The sequence below is a fragment of the Paramisgurnus dabryanus genome, chromosome 15 (assembly GCF_030506205.2).
Source record: "Paramisgurnus dabryanus chromosome 15, PD_genome_1.1, whole genome shotgun sequence".
Classification (NCBI taxonomy): domain Eukaryota; kingdom Metazoa; phylum Chordata; class Actinopteri; order Cypriniformes; family Cobitidae; genus Paramisgurnus; species Paramisgurnus dabryanus.
In genome coordinates this window covers 3,947,031-3,967,950 of record NC_133351.1, presented here as the reverse complement: position 1 = coordinate 3,967,950, position 20,920 = coordinate 3,947,031, and the positions used below count along the sequence as shown (strand labels likewise).

The 20,920-nt window shown below is 36.3% G+C and overlaps 1 protein-coding gene across 2 annotated transcripts in view; it reads right to left on the bottom strand.

Moving 5' to 3' along the window:
• The window catches only part of col28a2a (collagen, type XXVIII, alpha 2a), a 33,034-nt gene that overhangs the window by 6,428 nt on the left and 5,686 nt on the right, over window positions 1–20,920 (bottom strand). For both annotated transcript variants that reach the window (XM_073811961.1, XM_065252311.2), the window contains exons 4-30: window positions 18,579–18,599; window positions 17,986–18,045; window positions 12,355–12,408; window positions 12,143–12,187; window positions 10,871–10,897; window positions 10,729–10,773; window positions 10,588–10,632; window positions 10,432–10,485; window positions 9,111–9,179; window positions 7,871–7,939; window positions 7,679–7,747; window positions 6,756–6,824; window positions 6,351–6,419; window positions 6,200–6,268; window positions 5,976–6,044; window positions 5,809–5,880; window positions 4,246–4,314; window positions 3,888–3,959; window positions 3,281–3,349; window positions 3,048–3,116; window positions 2,880–2,948; window positions 2,677–2,745; window positions 2,448–2,516; window positions 635–703; window positions 371–439; window positions 199–279; window positions 43–78 (exon numbers count right to left, since the gene is read on the bottom strand). In XM_073811961.1, coding sequence (XP_073668062.1) covers window positions 43–78; window positions 199–279; window positions 371–439; window positions 635–703; window positions 2,448–2,516; window positions 2,677–2,745; window positions 2,880–2,948; window positions 3,048–3,116; window positions 3,281–3,349; window positions 3,888–3,959; window positions 4,246–4,314; window positions 5,809–5,880; window positions 5,976–6,044; window positions 6,200–6,268; window positions 6,351–6,419; window positions 6,756–6,824; window positions 7,679–7,747; window positions 7,871–7,939; window positions 9,111–9,179; window positions 10,432–10,485; window positions 10,588–10,632; window positions 10,729–10,773; window positions 10,871–10,897; window positions 12,143–12,187; window positions 12,355–12,408; window positions 17,986–18,045; window positions 18,579–18,599 — 1,647 coding nt within the window. The remainder of the gene's footprint in view (window positions 1–42; window positions 79–198; window positions 280–370; window positions 440–634; window positions 704–2,447; window positions 2,517–2,676; window positions 2,746–2,879; window positions 2,949–3,047; window positions 3,117–3,280; window positions 3,350–3,887; window positions 3,960–4,245; window positions 4,315–5,808; window positions 5,881–5,975; window positions 6,045–6,199; window positions 6,269–6,350; window positions 6,420–6,755; window positions 6,825–7,678; window positions 7,748–7,870; window positions 7,940–9,110; window positions 9,180–10,431; window positions 10,486–10,587; window positions 10,633–10,728; window positions 10,774–10,870; window positions 10,898–12,142; window positions 12,188–12,354; window positions 12,409–17,985; window positions 18,046–18,578; window positions 18,600–20,920) is intronic.

Here is a 20,920-nt window from a genome sequence, read left to right as displayed (position 1 = left end):
ACTAATATCTATGTTCAGAGGTGCACAAATGTTTGAACTTACAGTCAGGCCTGCCTCGCCCTTGGTTCCTTGTCTTCCCTAAAGAGACAGAATATAACACATGTAAATCTCACTAATGCATTGGTGTTTTAAGCTAAATTATAAGGATTTATATAACAAACACTGCCCCAAAGGATGGTTAATAATAACTAGACTTACAGATAGTCCAGGGGTCCCGGGGTCTCCCATGTCACCTTTGCCACCTTTAGTTCCCCTCTCGCCCGGAAAACCACGATCACCCTACAGGGCACACACACACAAATTAAGTGGGTCATATAAATGTGGCCTCGGTAATATGTTGGCAGGTACAGAATGTGAACCAAAGCCTCACCTTGGACCCTGGAAGTCCCTCTCCTGATGGACCCCTTGGCCCGGTCACTCCTGGAGCCCCCTGATCACCCTGATGGATTCAACAAACACAAAACTTTCTTACCCAGCCATTATATTGCATCAGAAATGGCCAATGTATTGAAAAGCACTTATGTTGTAAACATAATTATAAAGCAAACATAAAATTTACTATATTGCCCAGCCTTAAAATATTCAAAATATATGAAGTAAATCTGTTTAATTTGGCAATGGACAGTTAACATACCTTGGGTCCCTGAATACCCTCCCCTGGGGGCCCGTGTGGCCCTGGAGGACCTGCTCTTCCCATGTTGCCCTGCAACATTAGAAACCAGAATTGATAAAGGAGAAGCAGACAACTTGGCTGTGTCCGAAATAGCCCTCAATACCCTTAAAGGGGCAGGGAATCAAAAAATGAATTTTAACTTGATATTCTTTTATATAAGAGGTCATCATACTTAAATGAACACCCTGCATGCTTCAGAACTGAAAACGTCCTCTTTACTGCAAAAAAAAACAGTTTTTGGCACAAGCCACTAAAACGGTCGATTCAGGAATGTGCTGAAATATGACGTCAGACTAGAATTTAAACACCTCCACTTTTGTAGCCCTGCCCACACCTTTGCGTGACACACGTGTGGGCCAGGGGCAAAGCAAACCATGCAGTGTCTCAACAATCAGTAAACATTTCTTTAAAGATTGCCAAATGTAACCAAAATGATTTTTAAATACATTTTTCATGAGAGACTTTTATTTTGACGCTATGATCTATTATGAGTACCCATGGAAATGGAGTGTTCGTTTGTGAAAGAACCATCTGGGAAGAACACAGACGCTGTATAACCTTAACTCGGAGGCTCGGAACATAACATTAGGAATGCATGGTTAAAGTTTGTTTTTAAAGAAGTTCCAGCTCGCGTGGGGAGTGTTTGTTTACTTTGTGTACCGCGGATTCATTTGTAAAGAAGCCACAAGTCGATGCTGAATTTGCAAAGAGACTGTGATTAAAAGCACCACTAATATCTGACAAAAATGACACAGCAATATACACAATAAGTAAAACATTTTACTTTATTTAAGATAACGTTACTGAGTTTCACTATTGCTTTGTAAGAGATCGCTTGATATGTCATGTTGTAACATCCGTATCTAAACACGTATGTTTAACTGTTTTAATTTACTAAAAACATTAAACGATTAATAAAGGTGCAACACTTAACAATACGACTGTAATATAACGGTAGAAATATACAAAGTTGTATGTAACGTTACGTGTATCTAAGAGCAATCTCACAAGCACAGTAGAAATATACAAAGTTATTGATAAGGACTTATCAGCCGCACTTTATATTCTGATGCGCACTTACTGTGTTGTATACGGTAATTTAGTCACGTCGAGTTTAAAGTTTTGTTTCTACTTTGTCATTTATGTGTATATCATCTTTAGCACCCAGAATCTTTTGTGGCTCAAACATATATGTGTTCGACTGCTATTTTCACACATTAATGTTTTTATAACATTTCCCCACATGTAATGACGGGGAATGAAGCCGTCCAATCATAGCAATGGGCGTTTACGTCCAGGTCTTCAATGCGGCCCGCCCCTTCAAATGATCCATTTCTCCAGATATCCACTAATCCATGTTACAAAATAGCCTATTACTTATTGCTTTTGATGTTTTTGAATGTAAAAACCATGCAAACATCATAAGTAGACCTCAGACAACAGTATAAAATAATAAAATCGACAAATTCATTGCCCCTTTAAATAGTGCACTATTTGAGGGAACATCCATTTTAGTGGTGCCCAAAATCATTACTGAGTGCACTCATTCAACCCCACAATGCACCGCAATAATGAGGGTATATTAGTGAACTAATGTAGGGAATAGGGAATAAGGGAAAGGGGGCTATATCGGACACATCCCTTGTCTTCCTTAATTGCCATAGCAACAGAGACAGACTCCCAGGAATGCCATTTAGAGTCAGTACCCTTGTTATGGACATCATTAGTTTCATTATAGTAATCTGTTAGAGATACAGCCTATTATGGATCTTACTGGTGGTCCTTGCAGTCCTTCACCAGGTGGGCCTGGCAAACCTGGTAAACCCCTGAATCCAATGTCTCCCTAAAGAATAAAATATATATTAGATGCTATGTACTAACTAAAATTAAAAACTGGCAATTGGTTAAGAAATTGATATTGATTAAGTATTAAATAAGCAAGTTATAAAGAGCCTGACATTATAAATGCATGCTGTACACGTTCAAGTGGTAGGTAACTTTACCTTTGGTCCAGGAAGACCAATCCCCTCTGGGCCGGGCTCACCTGACGGGCCTGGCAAACCAGGCAGACCCTGTATAAGATCACATAGGCAAACATACTTGAACAACAAACCTAGGCACCTAGATAGTTTTTGGTATTAGTGGACAACAATCTATGGTGACTAAAAATAAAACATTACATTTTCATCTAAACACAGATACTTACCACCGGACCAGGAAATCCTTCACCTTTAGGCCCGAATGGCCCGGGTGGGCCTGCATTACCTCGATCACCCTAAATTGTTAAAGGGTGGGAATTTCATGATTGGCTGCATTACAATATATATTTTTATTGCTATTCTACATCGTTCAATAGATTAATATTACTCCATACCTTCGGACCAGGTAGGCCATAACCAGTCTCTCCAATAGGTCCTGGAGGTCCTGCGGGACCCACGTCACCCTGTAGGCATAAAGCGATGATGTCATTGCATTGCTTCTCATTTTTATTGCACAGATTATCTATGATGAATGTGAATTGAACTTTCTGATTCATCGGTTTGGCGGCCGGCCCATAACATGACTGTCTGTCAGCCTGCGGGGCGTGGCACATCTCATATTTCTTACCTTGGCTCCTGCAAGAGCTCGCCCAGGTGATCCTGGCATTCCGAGCCTTCCTGGTATACCCGGCTCTCCCTGAAAGCAATAGTATATATTTGCCTATGATGTAATTTCATTACTTGTAATACCATTGAGAAAGCACGGTTTTCATTGCATTGAAGTTTTTGACCAGTTTATGCAGAGTTAAAGCCAAAATGAAAGCTTTTCATTGTTGAATTATCATTTTTGTTTTCATCCTTATGGTTTTCCAGAGGAGTTCTGGAATAAATCGTATGCATTTTTAATTTGTATTTTTACGTTTTACTGTTACTTATTTTTACTTGTTACTGTAGGGTGGAGAGAGGGGTACGGGATCGGCAAAGGACATCGAGCAAATTCAAACTTGGGTAGCCATATGTTGGGACAACATGCATTTTCTTACAAAAACCTTGAGGAGTTTCGCAGTCACATTTTTCAGTACATTTTGTACCTTTTGTTGCCTTAAATTAAACATGGTCATTCTTTTCAGAGCATTTTTATACTTCTTAAAATCACTGTAAAATGATAGGAAAATTTAAAACTTATACCACAAAAAAATTGATCAATCACTATTTGTTTCTTTAGAAGCTCTCACCTTTGCTCCTGACGGGCCACTTATGCCAGGAGGACCTGGCAACCCTCGAACCCCACGTTGACCCTGGTCTCCCTATAAAGAATTGAGCACAAACTTTCAACATTTAGGTTATACTAACACACTGTACACCCATATCATCACAGGCCTTGCTGTATGGTGTATGGTGTATATTCATTTCCTGAAAGACATCATAATGCAACAAAAGCATACGGTCAAAGTTTTAGGCAAGTTTGTGTTTTAGCTTCTAAATCTGTGTAGATGCTACAGTTAAGATAAAGCCATAAAAGTTATCAGACATATATTTAGAAATGCCTCTTTAAATAGATACATATAATGAAGTTTCTAGTGACTGAAGTACCTTCTCTCCTTGAGTACCAATTCCTGGTGCACCCTCAGGTCCCCTAAAACCTGTGACTCCAGGTTCACCCTGAAAGCAAAGCAAATATTTAATTCTTAGGTGTTGGTGAGTATTTGGTATGCTACGGTAACTAAAGTTACTAAATCATTTGCCTCTCAGAGGAATATCCAGTGTTCGAATTATGGGGGTCCCCTAGCTAAGAACCCCCCCCATTATAGGGTCGCCAGATGTGATCCTGGATCAACATTTTTTGTTGGTCCTGGATCAATGTTTTAATCAAAGAAACCCCAAATTACCCTTAACTCATACTCAAATCTTTTAAAAGCCCCTAACCCAATCCTAAATCTAACAATCTATCAATTCCTCCAGAAAACAGGGTTAGGCACACTTTAAAAAAAAAATCCAAATAATTTACTCACCACCATGTCATCCAAAATGTTGATGTCTTTCTTTTTTTGAGTCGAGAAGAAATTATGTTTTTTTGAGGAAACCATTCCAGGATTTTTCATATTTTAATGGACTTTAATGGATCCCAACACTTAACACTCAACACTTAACAGTTTTAAAAGACTCTAAATGATCCCAAACGAGGCATACCGGTCTTATCTAGCGAAACGATTGTCATTTTTGACAATAAAAATAAAAATATGCACTTTTAAACCACAACTTCTCGTCTACGTCCGGTCATGTGACGCACCAGCGCGACCTCACGCAATACGTCATCACATCGAGAGGTCACAGAGGACGAACGCGAAACTACGCCCCAGTGTTTACAAGTGTGGAGAAAGAGGACCGTTCCGACGTTGTTGTGAAATGACAAATGACAAAAATGCAAATGTGCGTTTCATATATGTAACACGTGACCTTTCCACGGCATTACGCAATTGTGTGAGGTCACGCTGGCGCATCACAGGACCGAAGATAGACAAGAAGTTGTGGTTTAAAAGTGCATATTTTTTATTTTTCTTGTCAAAAACGACAATCATTTCGCTAGATAAGACCCTTATGCCTCGTTTGGGATCGTTCAGAGTCCTTTGAAACTCCGCTGAAAAAAACTGTTAAGTGTTAAGTTGAGTGTTAAGTGTTGGGGTCCATTAAAGTCCATTAAAATGAAAAAAATCCTGGAATGTTTTCCTCAAAAAACATAATTTCTTCTCAACTGAACAAAGAAAGACTTCAACATTTTGGATGACATGGTGGTGAGTAAATTATCTGGATTTTTTTAAGAAAATTGACTAATCCTTTAAGATTTTTCAGACAGAATATACTTTCAGACAGAATTTTTTTTGGATGAGTTTATTGCGAAATTGGGACAAATAATTGGCAGAAACGTTTGATGGCAGTGCAGCATGAAAATTCTAAATTCTTGTAGTATTTTAATTTTAATAAAAGCCAGGGGACCTTTAACAAAACAGGGGAAAAGGGAGGCTTTATAGACAGTCCCTTCATGCTGTAAGGAGGTCCGGGACCACCCCAGAACACTGAAGCACCAGTATAACTGTACAACTTTTATAAACTTTCATTTGACCTCACAAATTTCCAGATATCAGAATGTTGAGTTACCTTTTGTCCTGGTGCACCATCCTCTCCAGGAAGCCCAGGTACTCCAGCCAGCCCAGAAGATCCAGGGTCACCCTAAAAAATACTATGAGTTTTTGTACCTCACCAATTCTTAAAAATGTTTTAAATAAAGCAAATTTTAGAAAAATCCATCCATAAATAAGCATTACCTTTGGTCCAGGTTCTCCATGTCCTCTCTCTCCCGTGGCACCCATCTCTCCTGGCAAACCTTGTTCTCCCTACAACAAAAATCAGGAGTCGATAAAAGGATAAAATATACATTTTTGTTCTGCATTTGCTCCAACAACTTGGCAAAGTGACATAAAAACCCAAACAAACAACACTTTGCTATTTATGACATTATTCTCTTGGGTGTGTTTCAAACACTACCAACCTTTGGTCCAGGTAAGCCCTCTCCTGGTACCCCTCTACCTCCTGGTGGCCCTCTTGGACCCTCAACACCCTGATGTTGAGAAACATTAAATATTAGAAACCCAAAATGTCATTGCAAGATTCCCATTAATGATAAAATCAATACTTTTTACCTTTTCTCCCTGAATTCCAATTCCTGGGAGCCCAATTGGCCCTGGCAAACCTGGTGGTCCCAGCTCGCCCTAAACACACAACACACAGATGAAAGGTCAGTATCATAAATAACAATACAATTGTAATATTCCTAGAACTGATATGAACGATGGTATTGGTTTTATAAGTTCAGGTGTTTTGTCAATACTACCAGGTGAGCGTAAGGCAGCTGTTTCTTTGCATCTTCATCTATTCCCACAGTAATTTGACCTGTACCGCCCTCCCGTCTGCTCTATAACCCTCAATCTTTCACAGTCCAATCAGCTTTCAGCATTTGGGCCGCTTTGCAAACTTCATTAACTCTTTTGTGTGTTATGTTGTGCTTGTGTGAATCTCATTCATCGCCTGACATATTTACAGCCCACCTTGTCGCCTTTGATTCCAAGGCCCGATTGTCCTCTTGGTCCTCTCGGCCCCTCGAAGCCTCGATCCCCCTGTTAAACAAAAGAAGAGTTATCGCCCCAATGTCTTTAAAATGCTAACTTTCCTTTCTTGAGCTCAGAAGCGTTCATTATACGTATTGTTCCTCTGTCTCCAGAAAGCTTGAATTACATAAAACACCTGTTATTCTTGTAATGGTCCGGCTACAGTCTTTAAGACATCACTGCTTCAATTTCACAGGTGTGTGGTGCTGGGGCGCACTAATGATGTTGATTAGTCATCTATGTTTATGATATTTGTAAAAAAGCACTATACGGTATAAATAAAGGTATCCTGACTTTATTCTGAAGACTACTGGCTAGTTGATGTTGGCTAAGAGGGATAGAGATAAACCTATTTCAATAGAAAATACATCAGCATGAGTAAGAAACTTAATAGGCCATTTAATGAACTCTTTAAGACTCTTTAAGATGTGAAGTTAGCATTAAAATGTAACCAGGGGTCTCACAGAATGCATAAAGATCGAGTAAAATTGCTAACTTGAGGACACAACGCAAGAAAACATTAAAGGGGACATATCATTTAAATCTGACTTTTCTCCCCAGTGATTTCATTATGAAAGATCTTTATACATCCCTGATAATATAGTTTTGTATATTATTTTGCAATTCTGTCAAGAGATCCTTCTACAAACTACACACTGCACCTTTAAAATGTCTTGTTAATTATCACTCATTTATTGCTCAGCTGTCAAGAAACATCAACTAATAGCTTTGGGTTTCAAAATAAACAAGTCCAAATCTTAAAAGGATTTGTTTACTTATAAACATTTCAAATCACCTGCTAGATTAAATAGCAGAAACTGAGATCGTGGGTTTCATGGGGCTGTGTTTTGGGATAGCCTTACCTTTGGACCCGGAAAACCCTCTCCTTGCGGTCCTTTCTCGCCTTGAACACCCTGTGGCCCTTGAGGACCCTGATTTGATGGACAAAAAAAGTCATAAAACAACCATAGCGCAAGATAAATTATTTGATTAGGCCCAGTTTCTATGTGGGTCTGCCGTATTAATAATTTCAGATTTTCTGCTTGCATACTTACAGGCAGACCCGGCTCGCCAATGCCAGGTGGACCCGGTGGACCTGATCTACCCTGAAATCCCAAGTCTCCCTGTAGATGGATCAAAGAGGTGAGTAATTCAAGTGAATGGTTTTTATATAGTCATAAGTTTAGTAATCATGTTTAAAGGCGGGGTGCATGATCTCTGAAAGCCACACTGCAAAAAATGATTTTCAAGGAAAAATAATTCTTAGTATTTTTGTCTTGTTTTCAGTAAAAAAATCTAAAAATTCTTAAATTAAGATGCTTTGTCTTGATGAGCAAAATGACCCAAGAAAATAAGTCTAGTTTTTAGACAAAAAATATCAAATTTAAGTGATTTTGTGCATAAAAGAAGCAAAATAATCTGCCAATGGGGTAAGAAAAAAAATCGTCTATTTTTCTTGAACAAAAAAATAAAGAAAAATGTGCTTACCCCATTGGCAGAGTTTTTTGTTTTTTTTTATGCACAAAAAAAACCCAGGCACCGATGTCGGTAAGTAGACACGCCCCTTACTGCTGATTGGCTACAAGTGTGTTTTTTACTCGGCCCGACTCCTCTTTCCAAAGTGTTTTTCAAAAATCATGCACCCCGCCCTATAAGCTTATTGTTTACTCTTTGTAAGACATGGTTAAACTATGGTTATTGTGGCAAAAACATGGTTAATTTCTGGTAATCTATTGTTACTAGCAATACCACACCTGTCCTAAAAACTAAAGGCAAAACATTTTGATCGCCCCCTGGTGGCTGGCTGCAGTATAGGTCATAAACCCCACCCTCGTCATAAACCCCGCCCTCTCCATTGGACATGAGCCCAAAAATTGAATTACACTTAAAATATATTTTTTCTAACGATGCTTTCTGTTATTTTATTTCTTAGTATGTTGATGTACTAATGTCTTTGTTTTAAGTTGTTATTAGATGGTACTAAATAGGGGTGTGATGATTGTGAATTTAACACAAAATGGGCGGAGCCTTAATACAGAAGCTCCACCTCACGATCACTACTGCGCAGACTTTGGCTTCAAATGACGTCATTGGGAAAGATAAGAGAAATATTGGCTTCATTTTTTTCTACAATGGAAGTTTATGGATACACTTTGTCCATCTTTTTTACAGTCCATGATCATGATCGTAACCATGCTTTGTTTGTAGTAAAAGCATGATTAACTTTCGTATTTGCAATGATTTGGAGACATTTATGTTTGTTAAAGTGTTAATAAAGTCATAAATGAGTTAAACCTTCGGTCCAGGCAGTCCAATCCCGCTGTCGCCCTGAATTCCAGGTAGACCCGGAGAGCCGCGTTCACCCTGTATTGAAAAATAAACAAAATCACATTCGAGATTACCAATTCAAATAATATTTTCTTAACAGCGAAAAAAAAAATCAAAAATGAGGTCAGTCCAAGCAGTCACAAATCTGAAATCTCGCACATTAATGATAGCTCCATTGACATTCTGGAATTTTTGTTCGTGTCATCATGCGTGTCTATGCATGAAGAAAGAAAATCAGCATTTTTCCATGGGAAACATTTTTGCTGCTTAGATTAAGATGCTATGACAATCGTCTCAGAAACATCCGCAGTCCATTTACTGACGGTCTGATGTCTACACAAACCTGGCATTAGCTTTCATTTGAATGGCTGGTCTTACGCAACTTCTGGGAGATTTTTAAGGGTCTGCCTTAAAACAATGAGATAACAACAAGCTACTAATCACTGTATTTGTGAAATTTTGTATTTGTGTTTAAGGCAAGAAAAATAAATATGCAATTTTGGTAGCACATTGCATTAGCCATGTAAATGGTCATGAGTTTGATCCCTAAAGAACACACAGTGATAAAACATTTACATTGAATGCACAGTAAGTCGCTTTGGATCAAATTTTCTGGCAAATATGTAAATATGTAAACTAAATACTATACTGTCTAAGATTTCTGCACTTTTTACTGTTTCTGATGGTTGTACCAAACAAACGGTTGGTTGGTTGTTTGTCAGTCAGATGTCTCTTTCATTTCAAGACAAGTAAGAGAAATTGCCACGCAGACTAGACTTGTTGTAAGCCAAAAGTCTGGCTTTGTGAGTCCACCATGACATTAGTTGTAAGTATGTGTGCAATAGTCTGATGGGGACATCTGCAAATCTTTGAAAACCTCTTTGAATGTTTCCTGTAGTTAAATAAAACATGTAAAGCAGCAAGTCCTTTTCCACAGGTCTCTATTAAAGAAAATTCACAGCAAGTTCAAACCTGTTAACCACCCCCTCCCCTTTTTGTAACACAAACCTGACACAACATAAAAGACGTATGGATATGGTATACTCAAACTTAAATGGCTGTAATTCATTAACCCTTAGTGCTGCTTAACCTTGTCATCCTATGGACATGAATGATCATTTCTATTTAATAAAAAATAAAATAAAGGCATCAGTATTGTGTACATTTTTCACCAAAAAAGCCAAATGGATGTTATTTACTGTATAGTGAGTTATTGGGAATATTTTCTAAGTGTGCACTTTAAACAAGATGAGCTGAAATTTATGGTTTACGACAAAATAACACAGACCTTCTTGCCCTGTGGTCCCTCTGGTCCGATGTCACCCTGTGGTCCTGCTATACCCTGCACAGTAAAACATAAAAAAGTGTTTATTAGCATTACCAGCATAATTTTATTTTGTTATCATTACGTTTTAGGGGTTTAAATAAATATATTCACACCCACCTGCAGACCTCTAGACCCCTGAATGCCAACAGGACCTTCAGGACCCTATAAGACAGGTAGAGTATATAAGCTAATGAATCATTTATTATGTTTATTATGAATTGTAAGCGTGTGCAAAATAACATTTGATAGTTTACACACCCGGTCTCCTTTGATTCCTGGAGTACCACATTCTCCTCGTTCACCCTGTAGAGACACAAGAGTGAAACATAAGCCAGATTCATTTCATATCATCAGGCTGTTTAACCAAAATGACGTATGAATAGATGCAGGTATACAATACCTGCTCTCCTTTGTAACCGGGTTTACCCTAAAGGCAAATTCGAAAAAAAAGGTCAGATTAATTTGGCAAACATTGGTAATGTTATGGTTAGGTAAGCTATTCAGTTTTTATGCATTATTAACTCTTTCCCAGCCATTGACAAGTTATCTCGTCAATTAAGAGAAAACATTTGCATAAAAAAAGTGTTCCTGATGAATTTTTATGTTAATCTGCAATTAAAACGCAATTATCCACTAGATGGCAATTACCTACTTACCCAATTATGAAAAAACTGAAGCCAAAACGTTATTTACTCATTTTAAACTCTGTGTAGGTTTTGATAATCGTTCTGAATCTGATCTCTAACAAAATGCTATCATTTCTGTTTTTGCTAAAAAAAAATTTTTAAAGTAAAATAAGCAGAGAAAAAAATATAGATATGAAGAAACGTTTTTCCTGTTTTGTTTGTTTGTTTATTGTTTGTTTGAAAACAGATGGTCTGTTCTTTCATTTGATATATTTGTATGTTTATATATTTTTAAAAGAAAAAAAGTTTTTTTAAACTTTTGTGAAAATCACAAAAAATGGCTGGCGGGGAATGAGTTAAAAAATCTCAATTTTTTATATTTTAACATTTTATATATAATTTTTATATATATTTGTGCGGTTTCACGGAGAGGTCTTAAACCCAGTCCCAGTCCCAGACTAAATGCATATATGAGGTGTCTTAACATAAAACAGCTTGCACTGACACAACTTAAAATATATCAGTGCCATTGTTTTATTTCAAGATGCACACCAGTAATGTTTTTTGTAAGGTATGTTTGTAAATACTACTTAAATGTCCTAAAATAACTAAGGCCTAGTCCTGGCTTAATCTAAACTCTGTTTAGGAAACTGCCCAATTTTTTTTACTGAAGTGTCAAATTCTTAAAAAGAAATTAAAGCAGCTTGCTGTAATTCCTTTAATTAAAAACAGTAAAGCAAAAAAAAAAAACTACAAAAATGCTTCTCATGCGTACGTTTTGCTATTAAGCGTCAAGAAAAACATAATAACAGGAAATGACATCATTAACATTACTGATATAACTGTGTGTCAAGTTCAGTAATATCATGTTTGAGTATCAGTGAATATCAGTGAAATGTATTTTGGTTTTTATTAAACACTTCAATACTTTGTTCAATATAACTATTTACATTTAAAATTAAAACCTAAAACTTTTTAAATCTACACATAATATATTATGCCTCATATTGGTCTATACAGTATATCTTCCTTGTCAATCCACTCACCTCTGCGCCTTCACGCCCAGGTAGTCCACTCAAACCAGATTCACCCTAACAAGAGCACGAAACAGAAAGGGGTACAGATCAGACAGAAGAGGGGATACCTTAAAACTTACACATATGACATTAGTCTTCAAGCATCATATTTACATCTACCATGCACACGCACACACAGACATGCACATACAATGGCACCAAAATAAAGACTGAGTGCTAACCTTTTGACCTTTGAGTCCAGGGGCTCCGTCCTCACCTGGGCGACCCTTCTTGCCCTGTGGGGATGAAAATGTGCAGCTGTGTCAACTTCACTTACATTTTTTGTTAAGTGAGTGAAAGTGAATGAGCTCATAGGTGTGACGCTTATCGGCCTAAGCTTACACTTGAAATAAACTGAGCCCATCAATGGTATTTCAAATATAGAGATACTTTCGTGATGCATTTCCCACAAAGTTAAATCTCTCCCAAATAAAAGCTGAAATATTAAATATAATAAAAACATTTTAAATTACCTAATTACTTTAAAATTGTGTGCTTTTACTTTTACTTGAGTAAAAGTATGAAGGTACTAGTTGATTAATTTCCTTCTATATTATGGGCTTTTTTATGAGATAATGATATGAGGCAATTCCAAAAAAGTGCAGATAGGAGTGCTAATATCTGCAGGTTATTTACTAAAAACAGGTGATTTCCATAATGACCAATGCAATCAAATAAAAAAAATGTTTCTCATGAACATATTAAACATATTTTAATCTTTTAAATGAAATGAAACATATTAATATCTTTCAGAAGAAAAACACAATTTTATTTAATAAAATGTTTATGAAATGCATAACGTTGGCTATATAAAGAAGAAAAAGAGACCAAAACAGATGTGAAGTCCTTCAAAAAAACCCAAAATAATCATAATAATAATTATAATCTCAAGAAGAAGCTGCTTGAGTACATTTTTACAAATTCTATGCAAAGGGTGACTACACTAAAGATGCTAAAATATAATTAAGTTGGATTTATCTTGACTGCTTTTAGTCACACACTCTCACCAGAAAAAGTACTAAAGTTGTCACTGGGACGGTAACATTTATAAAGGTCCTAATGTACTATTTTGCTATTTTTCCTATCCCAGAGACAACTTTTGTACCTTCTTGTACCTTTCTTCCTAGTGCAGCATACATTTAGGTTATTGAGCTTGGAAATTTGAAAAAAAACATCAACTTTTAAACATCTAAGTGGTTCATAAATAAAGTGAGTAATGAGTTTGGCAGAGGTGGACAGTACTGAAGTTTTTTAGTTACATTTTCAAAGCATCTCTGCTTTTTCAAAGTGTTTGTCTTGGGAAATATTTTACTTCACTGCATTCTTAAGCATAGAATCATACTGTGTATTCCTTTATATAGCATATTAAAATGTATTTAATACCTAATTATACCTAATTAAAATTGTGTGATTTTACTTATACTTTACTGAAAGTATGAAAGTACTAGTTGCTTAAACATGGCTGCAGCAGGTGCAATGATATTACGCAACCCCCGAAAATAGTCCCCTTGGTTACTTATAATAGCAGGGGACTATTTCCGGGCAGTACGTAATATCATTGCCCTTCTGCAGCCATGTTACGGCAGCAAAGTCCTTGGGCCTCATTTATAAAATGCTGCGTAAAAACCATCCTAAATTTGATCTTGCGATCATTTAACAAAAATGCGTACGTGTGATTCATAAACCGAACGTACACGCAGAAAACGCGCATACCCATTTCAAATCTATAAATCAGAAATGAACTTGAACTTGTGAGCGCAGCCAAGCAGTTTCAGATCTCCGCCTTTAAACAATGCGTAATTAATGTCAGACATATAAAAAGCGCTTGTCAATGTTTAAACCCAATTTCAAACAGCAAGAATGGCTTATATTTCCAAAAACCTGCAGCAATCAGACAAGCAAAAGTGCGTACGTCTGCTCAGACCCTGACGTGGCGCTAAGCACTTTTCCACGTCAAAGACGGTTTTTATAAATATGGACTTTGCCGTGGATTTTCGCCTACGCACACTTTACGATCAAATCTGTGCGTACGCAGGCTTTATAAATGAGGCCCCTTGATTATTAGGCCAGAATGAGAGTATAGTTCCTAGACATATCTATCTAGAAAATTACAACTTTTAATTTTCTGTACACCTTAGTACACACAAATTAAATAACACAAGCGCAACAGCTGATTTCCATAATGATCAACGCAATCTACTAAGAGCAGCACAAATTAGTTCAGGGTCGCAAATAAGCAGAGCTGGGGCCTTATTTATAAAGCGTGCGTACGCACAGATTTGATCGTAAAGTTTGCGTACGCAAAAATCCACGGCAAAGTGTATATTTATAAAAGCTGTCTTTGACGTGGAAAAGTGCTTAGCGCCACGTCAGGGTCTGAGCAGACGTACGCACTTTTGCTTGTCTGATTGCTGCAGGTTTTTGGAGATATAAGCCAATCTTGCTGCTCGAAATTTGGTTTAAACATTGAGAAGTGCTCTTTTATATGTCTGTGACATTAATTACGCATCGTTTAAAGGCGGAGATCTGAAACTGCTCGGCTGCGCACAAGTTCAAGTTCATTTGCGATTTATAGATTTGAAAGGGATTCGCGCGTTTTTTGCGCGTACGTTCGATTTATGAATCACACGTATGCATTTTTGATAAATGATCGTAAGATCAAATGTAGGATGGTTTTTACGCAGCATTTTATAAATGAGGCCCCTGATGAGGTGCGCTTGATTTCAGCAGCACGGACATCGCAGCGGAAAATTTGGGATGTGTAATCCCAGCTAACGAAGCCATAGGACACTGAAACAAACCAGGGGACAAAAAAATGAAGGTTTATAAGAAGTTATGAAACGTCTAGTATTGTGTGACTTCTTCTAGTGACTTCTCTTTTATTTACTTCAGCAAATAAAAAATAACATGACTTGACAAACAATATTTTTTAATAATATGTTCCTCTGGCATTCCAATTAAACTGTTACATGTTAAGACAATCCTCTGCACTGTATCACGCTTTCTCTGATCTCTGTCATGCCTCTTCTTTTATCAACAATTACAGCTATGCCAAGTGCAAAAGGATTTAAGACATGCTTTTTCGGCATTAAATAATGGCGCAAATAAAAAAATGGCATTGCGTGAATCATTTAAATAATCTCTTCCAAAAAAAATTGCATCTGAAAGGGAAACTCCAAGAAAGGCATATGCATAAGATCAGTCACAAAAATAACTAGACCTTTCCAGCGCTAATTATCCACTGTGCGTCTTTAGTAAATTATGATAATATGGTTTGAAATGTTTGTTTTCCTGATAAAATACGAATACTTGAAAATTTACTTTTAAGTAGAAAGTAAAATGCTTAAGTACTGTCCAACTTTGAAGTTTGGATACAGCTGTAGAAGTCTGTGTACAGTTTCTATTGATCGTAATTCATCCCATGATGTTCAGATGATGGAAAAGAGTTTGATGTGCTGCAAAGATTATCATCATAACACCTGCGGTGCGGTGCTGACAGCACCTGGTCATCTCTATAGCTCTCACTGATGGCTTATGAACAGTAAACTAATGAGAGCAATGACTGAAGCCTGTCATTTATAGCCATAGGAATGTGCAAAAACATAAACAATCGTGTGCTTTCTGAGTGACATGACGAAGCAGAATAAACAATTTATTTTTAACAGTTTTAATTTTATATGCACAGATATACATGTTGCTGAACAAGGAAAGTGAGAGTAATTTATTATCTGAATGATGAAATCCTGTTAAGGTGTAGCATGCTAAATCTTATAGCTTTCACAAGTGCATACTTGCTATATGGAAACTATGTACAGTATGCTATGAACAAGATTTCAGTACGCACAAGCAGTTTTAAGGTTAATATGCCATGCAGCAAGCAATGAATGCATGTGAATACTGGGTTTAGTGAATATGTGACCCTGGACCACAAAACCAGTCATAAATCGCACAGGTATATTTGTAGCAATAGCCAACAATACATTGTATGGGTCAAAATAATCATTAGGTTGTGAAGTAAAGATCATGTTACATGAAGATATTTTATAAATGTCCTACCGTAAATATATAAAAAAAATACATTAGTAATGTGTGTTCATTAGAACAACTTAAAAGGCGATTTTCTCAATATGTGATCCCAATGCTCATCTAAAATGATCTTTATTTGTATGTTTTCTGAGAGGTTCACTGTCTTAAATGTTTAATCTAATACAAAGATTTGTCTCCATCCACATGCACGTCTGACAATTGGGTTTCGGTTTTAAAACATGCAGGAATTAGAATGCTTGATGTTAAAATAGCTATTAAAAGACATAAAAATTATTAAGATCCAAAGCATGCGAGTCCCTGATATAGACACATCTACACAGAATTACAGTTTAGGAATACTGAATCGGACCATTGGTGCTCTTTATCTCAATTTTTCTCAAAACTGACTTTGCTGACTCTATCAACTTCAAACAGGTCTAGCTCTGTCATTTGTTGTTAGATTCCAACAAAACATTGTTTTTAAGTTTTTTAAATAAAGAATGTCAAAATATCAATAACTCATTTTTAGCATGGTTCACATATTTAGATTTTTTGCACCATCAGATTCCAGATTTGTATGAATGATGATGTATAAAGCATTCACATAACTCGTCTGGGTAATATACTAATGCCGCAATAGCTAGCCTGTCTGGAACCGAGCATATATTAAAACAAAACACTGTGTGACACTTGCATTACATCCAAACAATCCCTACGCTAATAGGATTTTTTTCTCTCTCCCTGTCTCGTCCTCGAACCTGAGGACATTGAGACAAACAGACCCAGTTCCGGCTGCCGTGGAGGTTAACACACCACTGATCTACTGGCCGTCCTTCAACAGGATGCCCAGTCGATGCCTGACCAACGACCACTGACGGATCTCGTTTAATCTCCTTATCTTATCTTTACATCCCATATAAATATATATAAACAGTCGATATATATCTCCCAAGGGAGAATCTAGTTCTTTTTGTTCCTCCCAGGCTAAAAAAGTCGGAAGGTTTTCTTCTAGGCGTTTTCAACCCTGGGGAGTCAGACATTGGCTTAACTTAGCACCCTCTTGTATACGATACATTATTAATACTCTCATTTGTAAAGTTTATTTATAGCCGCTGTATTTTGATACTTATATTGTCCTTCAATTTATCTGTGTTTTACCCTGCTTCTATTAATGTAAAGCTGCTTTGAAACAATTTCCAATTGTGAAAAGCTCTATATAAATAAAATTGAATTGAATATAAATCTGGTTTTGGTTTTGTGGTCCAGGGTAACATATCTGAAACTACAGTATAGTTACCTATCAATTACTATTTTTAGTAACATTATATAGTTTAGATCTTATAGGAATGATCAGGAATCTTGTATTGTAACTTATGAAAGTCTGACATATGATTTAAAATGGGAAATTCACATGCATCTGGGGCTAACATTCAGTTCATTTGAGCCCTGTATTCCAGTGTTTGTCACTCACAGCATGTAATTACATATTCTTCCTATCCACATGTCTCACTTTCAACAAACTGATCATAGAAGGAAACTTAATTTCAGGAATATTATTATGTTTTTCATCAAAGGCAATGCTAAGGGGTCCTAACAAAGCCCATAATCATCCTGACTCTTACAAAGCAAAGCAGTTATTCAAAATGTCAGAATCGTGCCTGACTCTTCCTACTGTTGACACTTCGAGTGAATTCGTACCGCTTAGAAACAGAAAGAGAGAGGAAAAATGTGCCTCTGGGCTTGCGTGGATGCATGGTCCCATAAAAATGTAAAGGGAAAATACTCACCGCAGGGCCACCGGGTCCACGCTCTCCTTTCTCACAAGCACACTTTGGGGCCAGAGCACACTTTAAAGAGAAATGAGTGTAAATTAAAAAAATATAATTAATTGTTTATTATGTTTATGTAAGACAGCGTTGCAAGAGCTGCTTATAAAATTGTAATGGCAAATCATGTGTTCAAGTATTAAGATACACTGTAAAAATTCCTTGCTGCACTTAAATGTTTAAGTTTAAATAACTTGAATTAAAAAGTAATTTCAACTTTTTTGACTAGTTAGAAGTTGCTATAAATTATTACAATTAAGCCCATTCAACTTTATTCTTTTAATAAAGAGTTGAAATTACTTGTTCATTCGAGTTGTTTTAAACAAAAAAGAATTTGCTATACTGCAAGCTATTAACAAAAAAGCAGCTAACTTATATCTTTTTACAGTTAATATACCGTATCTATCTATCAAGAGCTGTATTTTTGGCACTAATACAATGACAATAAACATCTGTCTGGCAGCTAACCTTGAAAATATGCATTTACATTATTTTCAGTAAGAATAGTGTAAAGACTTAAAGGAAATCTATTCAAGACTTTGACACATACTTACCCCATCATTTGCCAGTTGAGCCTGTGTAGAGATAAAAAATAAATTACTATAGCTTGTATGTTAAACCTGTAATTACACGTGTTGCTATATGGTAAATCTTTTCTTTGATTCATGTGTGGTTCGGGTAAACATTATAAATGGTTAATGTCACGTCATTCATTGTGCACCTCAAGCACTAAATATGACTAAAGGAAACACTTTCATACATTTAACTATCATTTAACAGGTTGAGTCCTGTTTTTCACAGGATTTGTATCAACTGTATGTAGAGTGAAAACAAAGACGGGTACATATACAGGATACGTATACGCTATAAGTATAGAAAGACTAATCCTTACCCATTAACCCAAAACATCACAATGACTTGAGTTGCTGTCATACACTCTGAAAAACCCAACCCGTTGATCTGTAATTTAACCTATCCTGGGTTGTTTCAACCCAAAATGCTATTTAAACCAGTGTTGGGTCAAAATAGGGACAAACTCAGCCATTGGGTTAAATTAACCCAGAAAATGTTTATATTCGACCACGCATTTGGGGTTGAAACTACCTAGCAAAGGTTAAATGCAACCCATCATGTTAAAAGTTGTATATGCCCATGAATGTCTATCAACATCAAGAGTTTAGGTTAAAACCCTGCTGTTAAACAGCCAAAGACAGTTTGTTGGTGTATGCTGGTCTACAAAGCTGATCTTTCAGCCTTACCAAGCTAGAGATTAGATGGTTTAGTCGGTTTTCTAGATTATAAAAAAGTCTGGGTTATTTTCAAGCCTTGGGAAAAAGAATCAAACCCAACCCTTTTGGGTTGTAATGTAACATATGCTGGGTTGTTTCCACCAAAATGCTGGGTTGTTTTAAGCCCTTGTTGTGTCACATATAAACATTTCTAGGTAAATTTAACCCAACATCTGGGTTGACCCAACGCTCATTTTTTGAAGTGTATGCAGACTATCTGACAAGTTTTCAAAACCACTTTAAAACAAATATCATATTTATATAGACTACATATCTTAGATTCCCAATAAGTTCAAAAGTACAAAATATTTATGAATTAATAACACCAGATAACACTGCATGAAATAGAGTGCCACAAGGATGACATATTTTTGTAGGCTAACTTGAAGTTAGCAGGACACTGGTTTCCTCACAAAAAACTTTGAATTATCGCAAAAATTATACCCTTTGTGTTTAACCAAAGTTTATGACACTTACAAGTTTTGTCCAACAAGTTAGTCTTCACAGATGAACACAACTTTTATGACGTTTGAAGTCAAAATTTGCCTTTAAATATTTCTAAACAAGGCATTTGTAAAAAAAATGATAATGTGCATTAGTAAATTTAACAAAATAAAATGAGAAAACTATTTTTAAAAATTTGAATTCTTGTTTTTTAACCAAAATTTGAGTTAAAATAATAGATAAATGTGAGTAAATTTAAGTGAATCTAAATAAAAACAATATTGAGTAAATTCGACTTAAATTTGTCATGTATAATCCACTTAAATTTGTAAAAAGGATATTAACTTAATAATTATGTGTTGATATAAATAACTAGGCAGTGGACTAGTAGTTCCCAGCATGCTTTACTGCATTTGAAGTGAAAAAACCTGGAATTAAACTATATTGTATGTGTTTTAACTAAAAAGAAAGACTTGTTAAGTTTAATATTTATTTATGGTTCTCATTGTTTTGAAGGGTGCTGACACAATGAAAAGCATGATGTGTGTTAATTTACTTAGTAAACAATAACTGTGCTAATGCCAGTACTAAGACTAGTCTCTTCTAACTTGCTCATCACATTGTGGTATATAATAATAAATATGCAAAGAAAAGAGGTAATTTTACATGATTAAACCAGGAAGATCACTTTAAATAAGTAAGCAACTCATTCCCCACCAGCCTTTTTTAAAGCAGTCATATTGTGAAAATCAGACTTTTTCCATGTTTAAGTGCTATAATTGGGTCCCCAGTGCTTCTATCAACCTATAAATGTGAAAAATATCAACCCAGTAACTTTGTTTGGGTAAGCCATTTTCTGCAAGCACGTGAAAAATTAGGTTGTTCAGATTTTGCCTGTTTTGTGAGGTACTACACTATCCAACCATGGCACTGTCATTTAGTGCAGAAAGAAGTTTTTATAAATTGGGTAAGACCGCCATCTAGTGGATAATAGCGGAAATACAGATTACCGTAAAAAACGGGTGTGCCTCTTAAGTCTTGAAAAGTAAAGCCTATGGCTCTTTGATCCCCCTGGTGGTTGGCTGCAGTACAACTCATAAACCCTGCCCTCCCTATTCAAACGAATTGGACTCTGCTCTAAATAAAAAATTATTTACACTTCC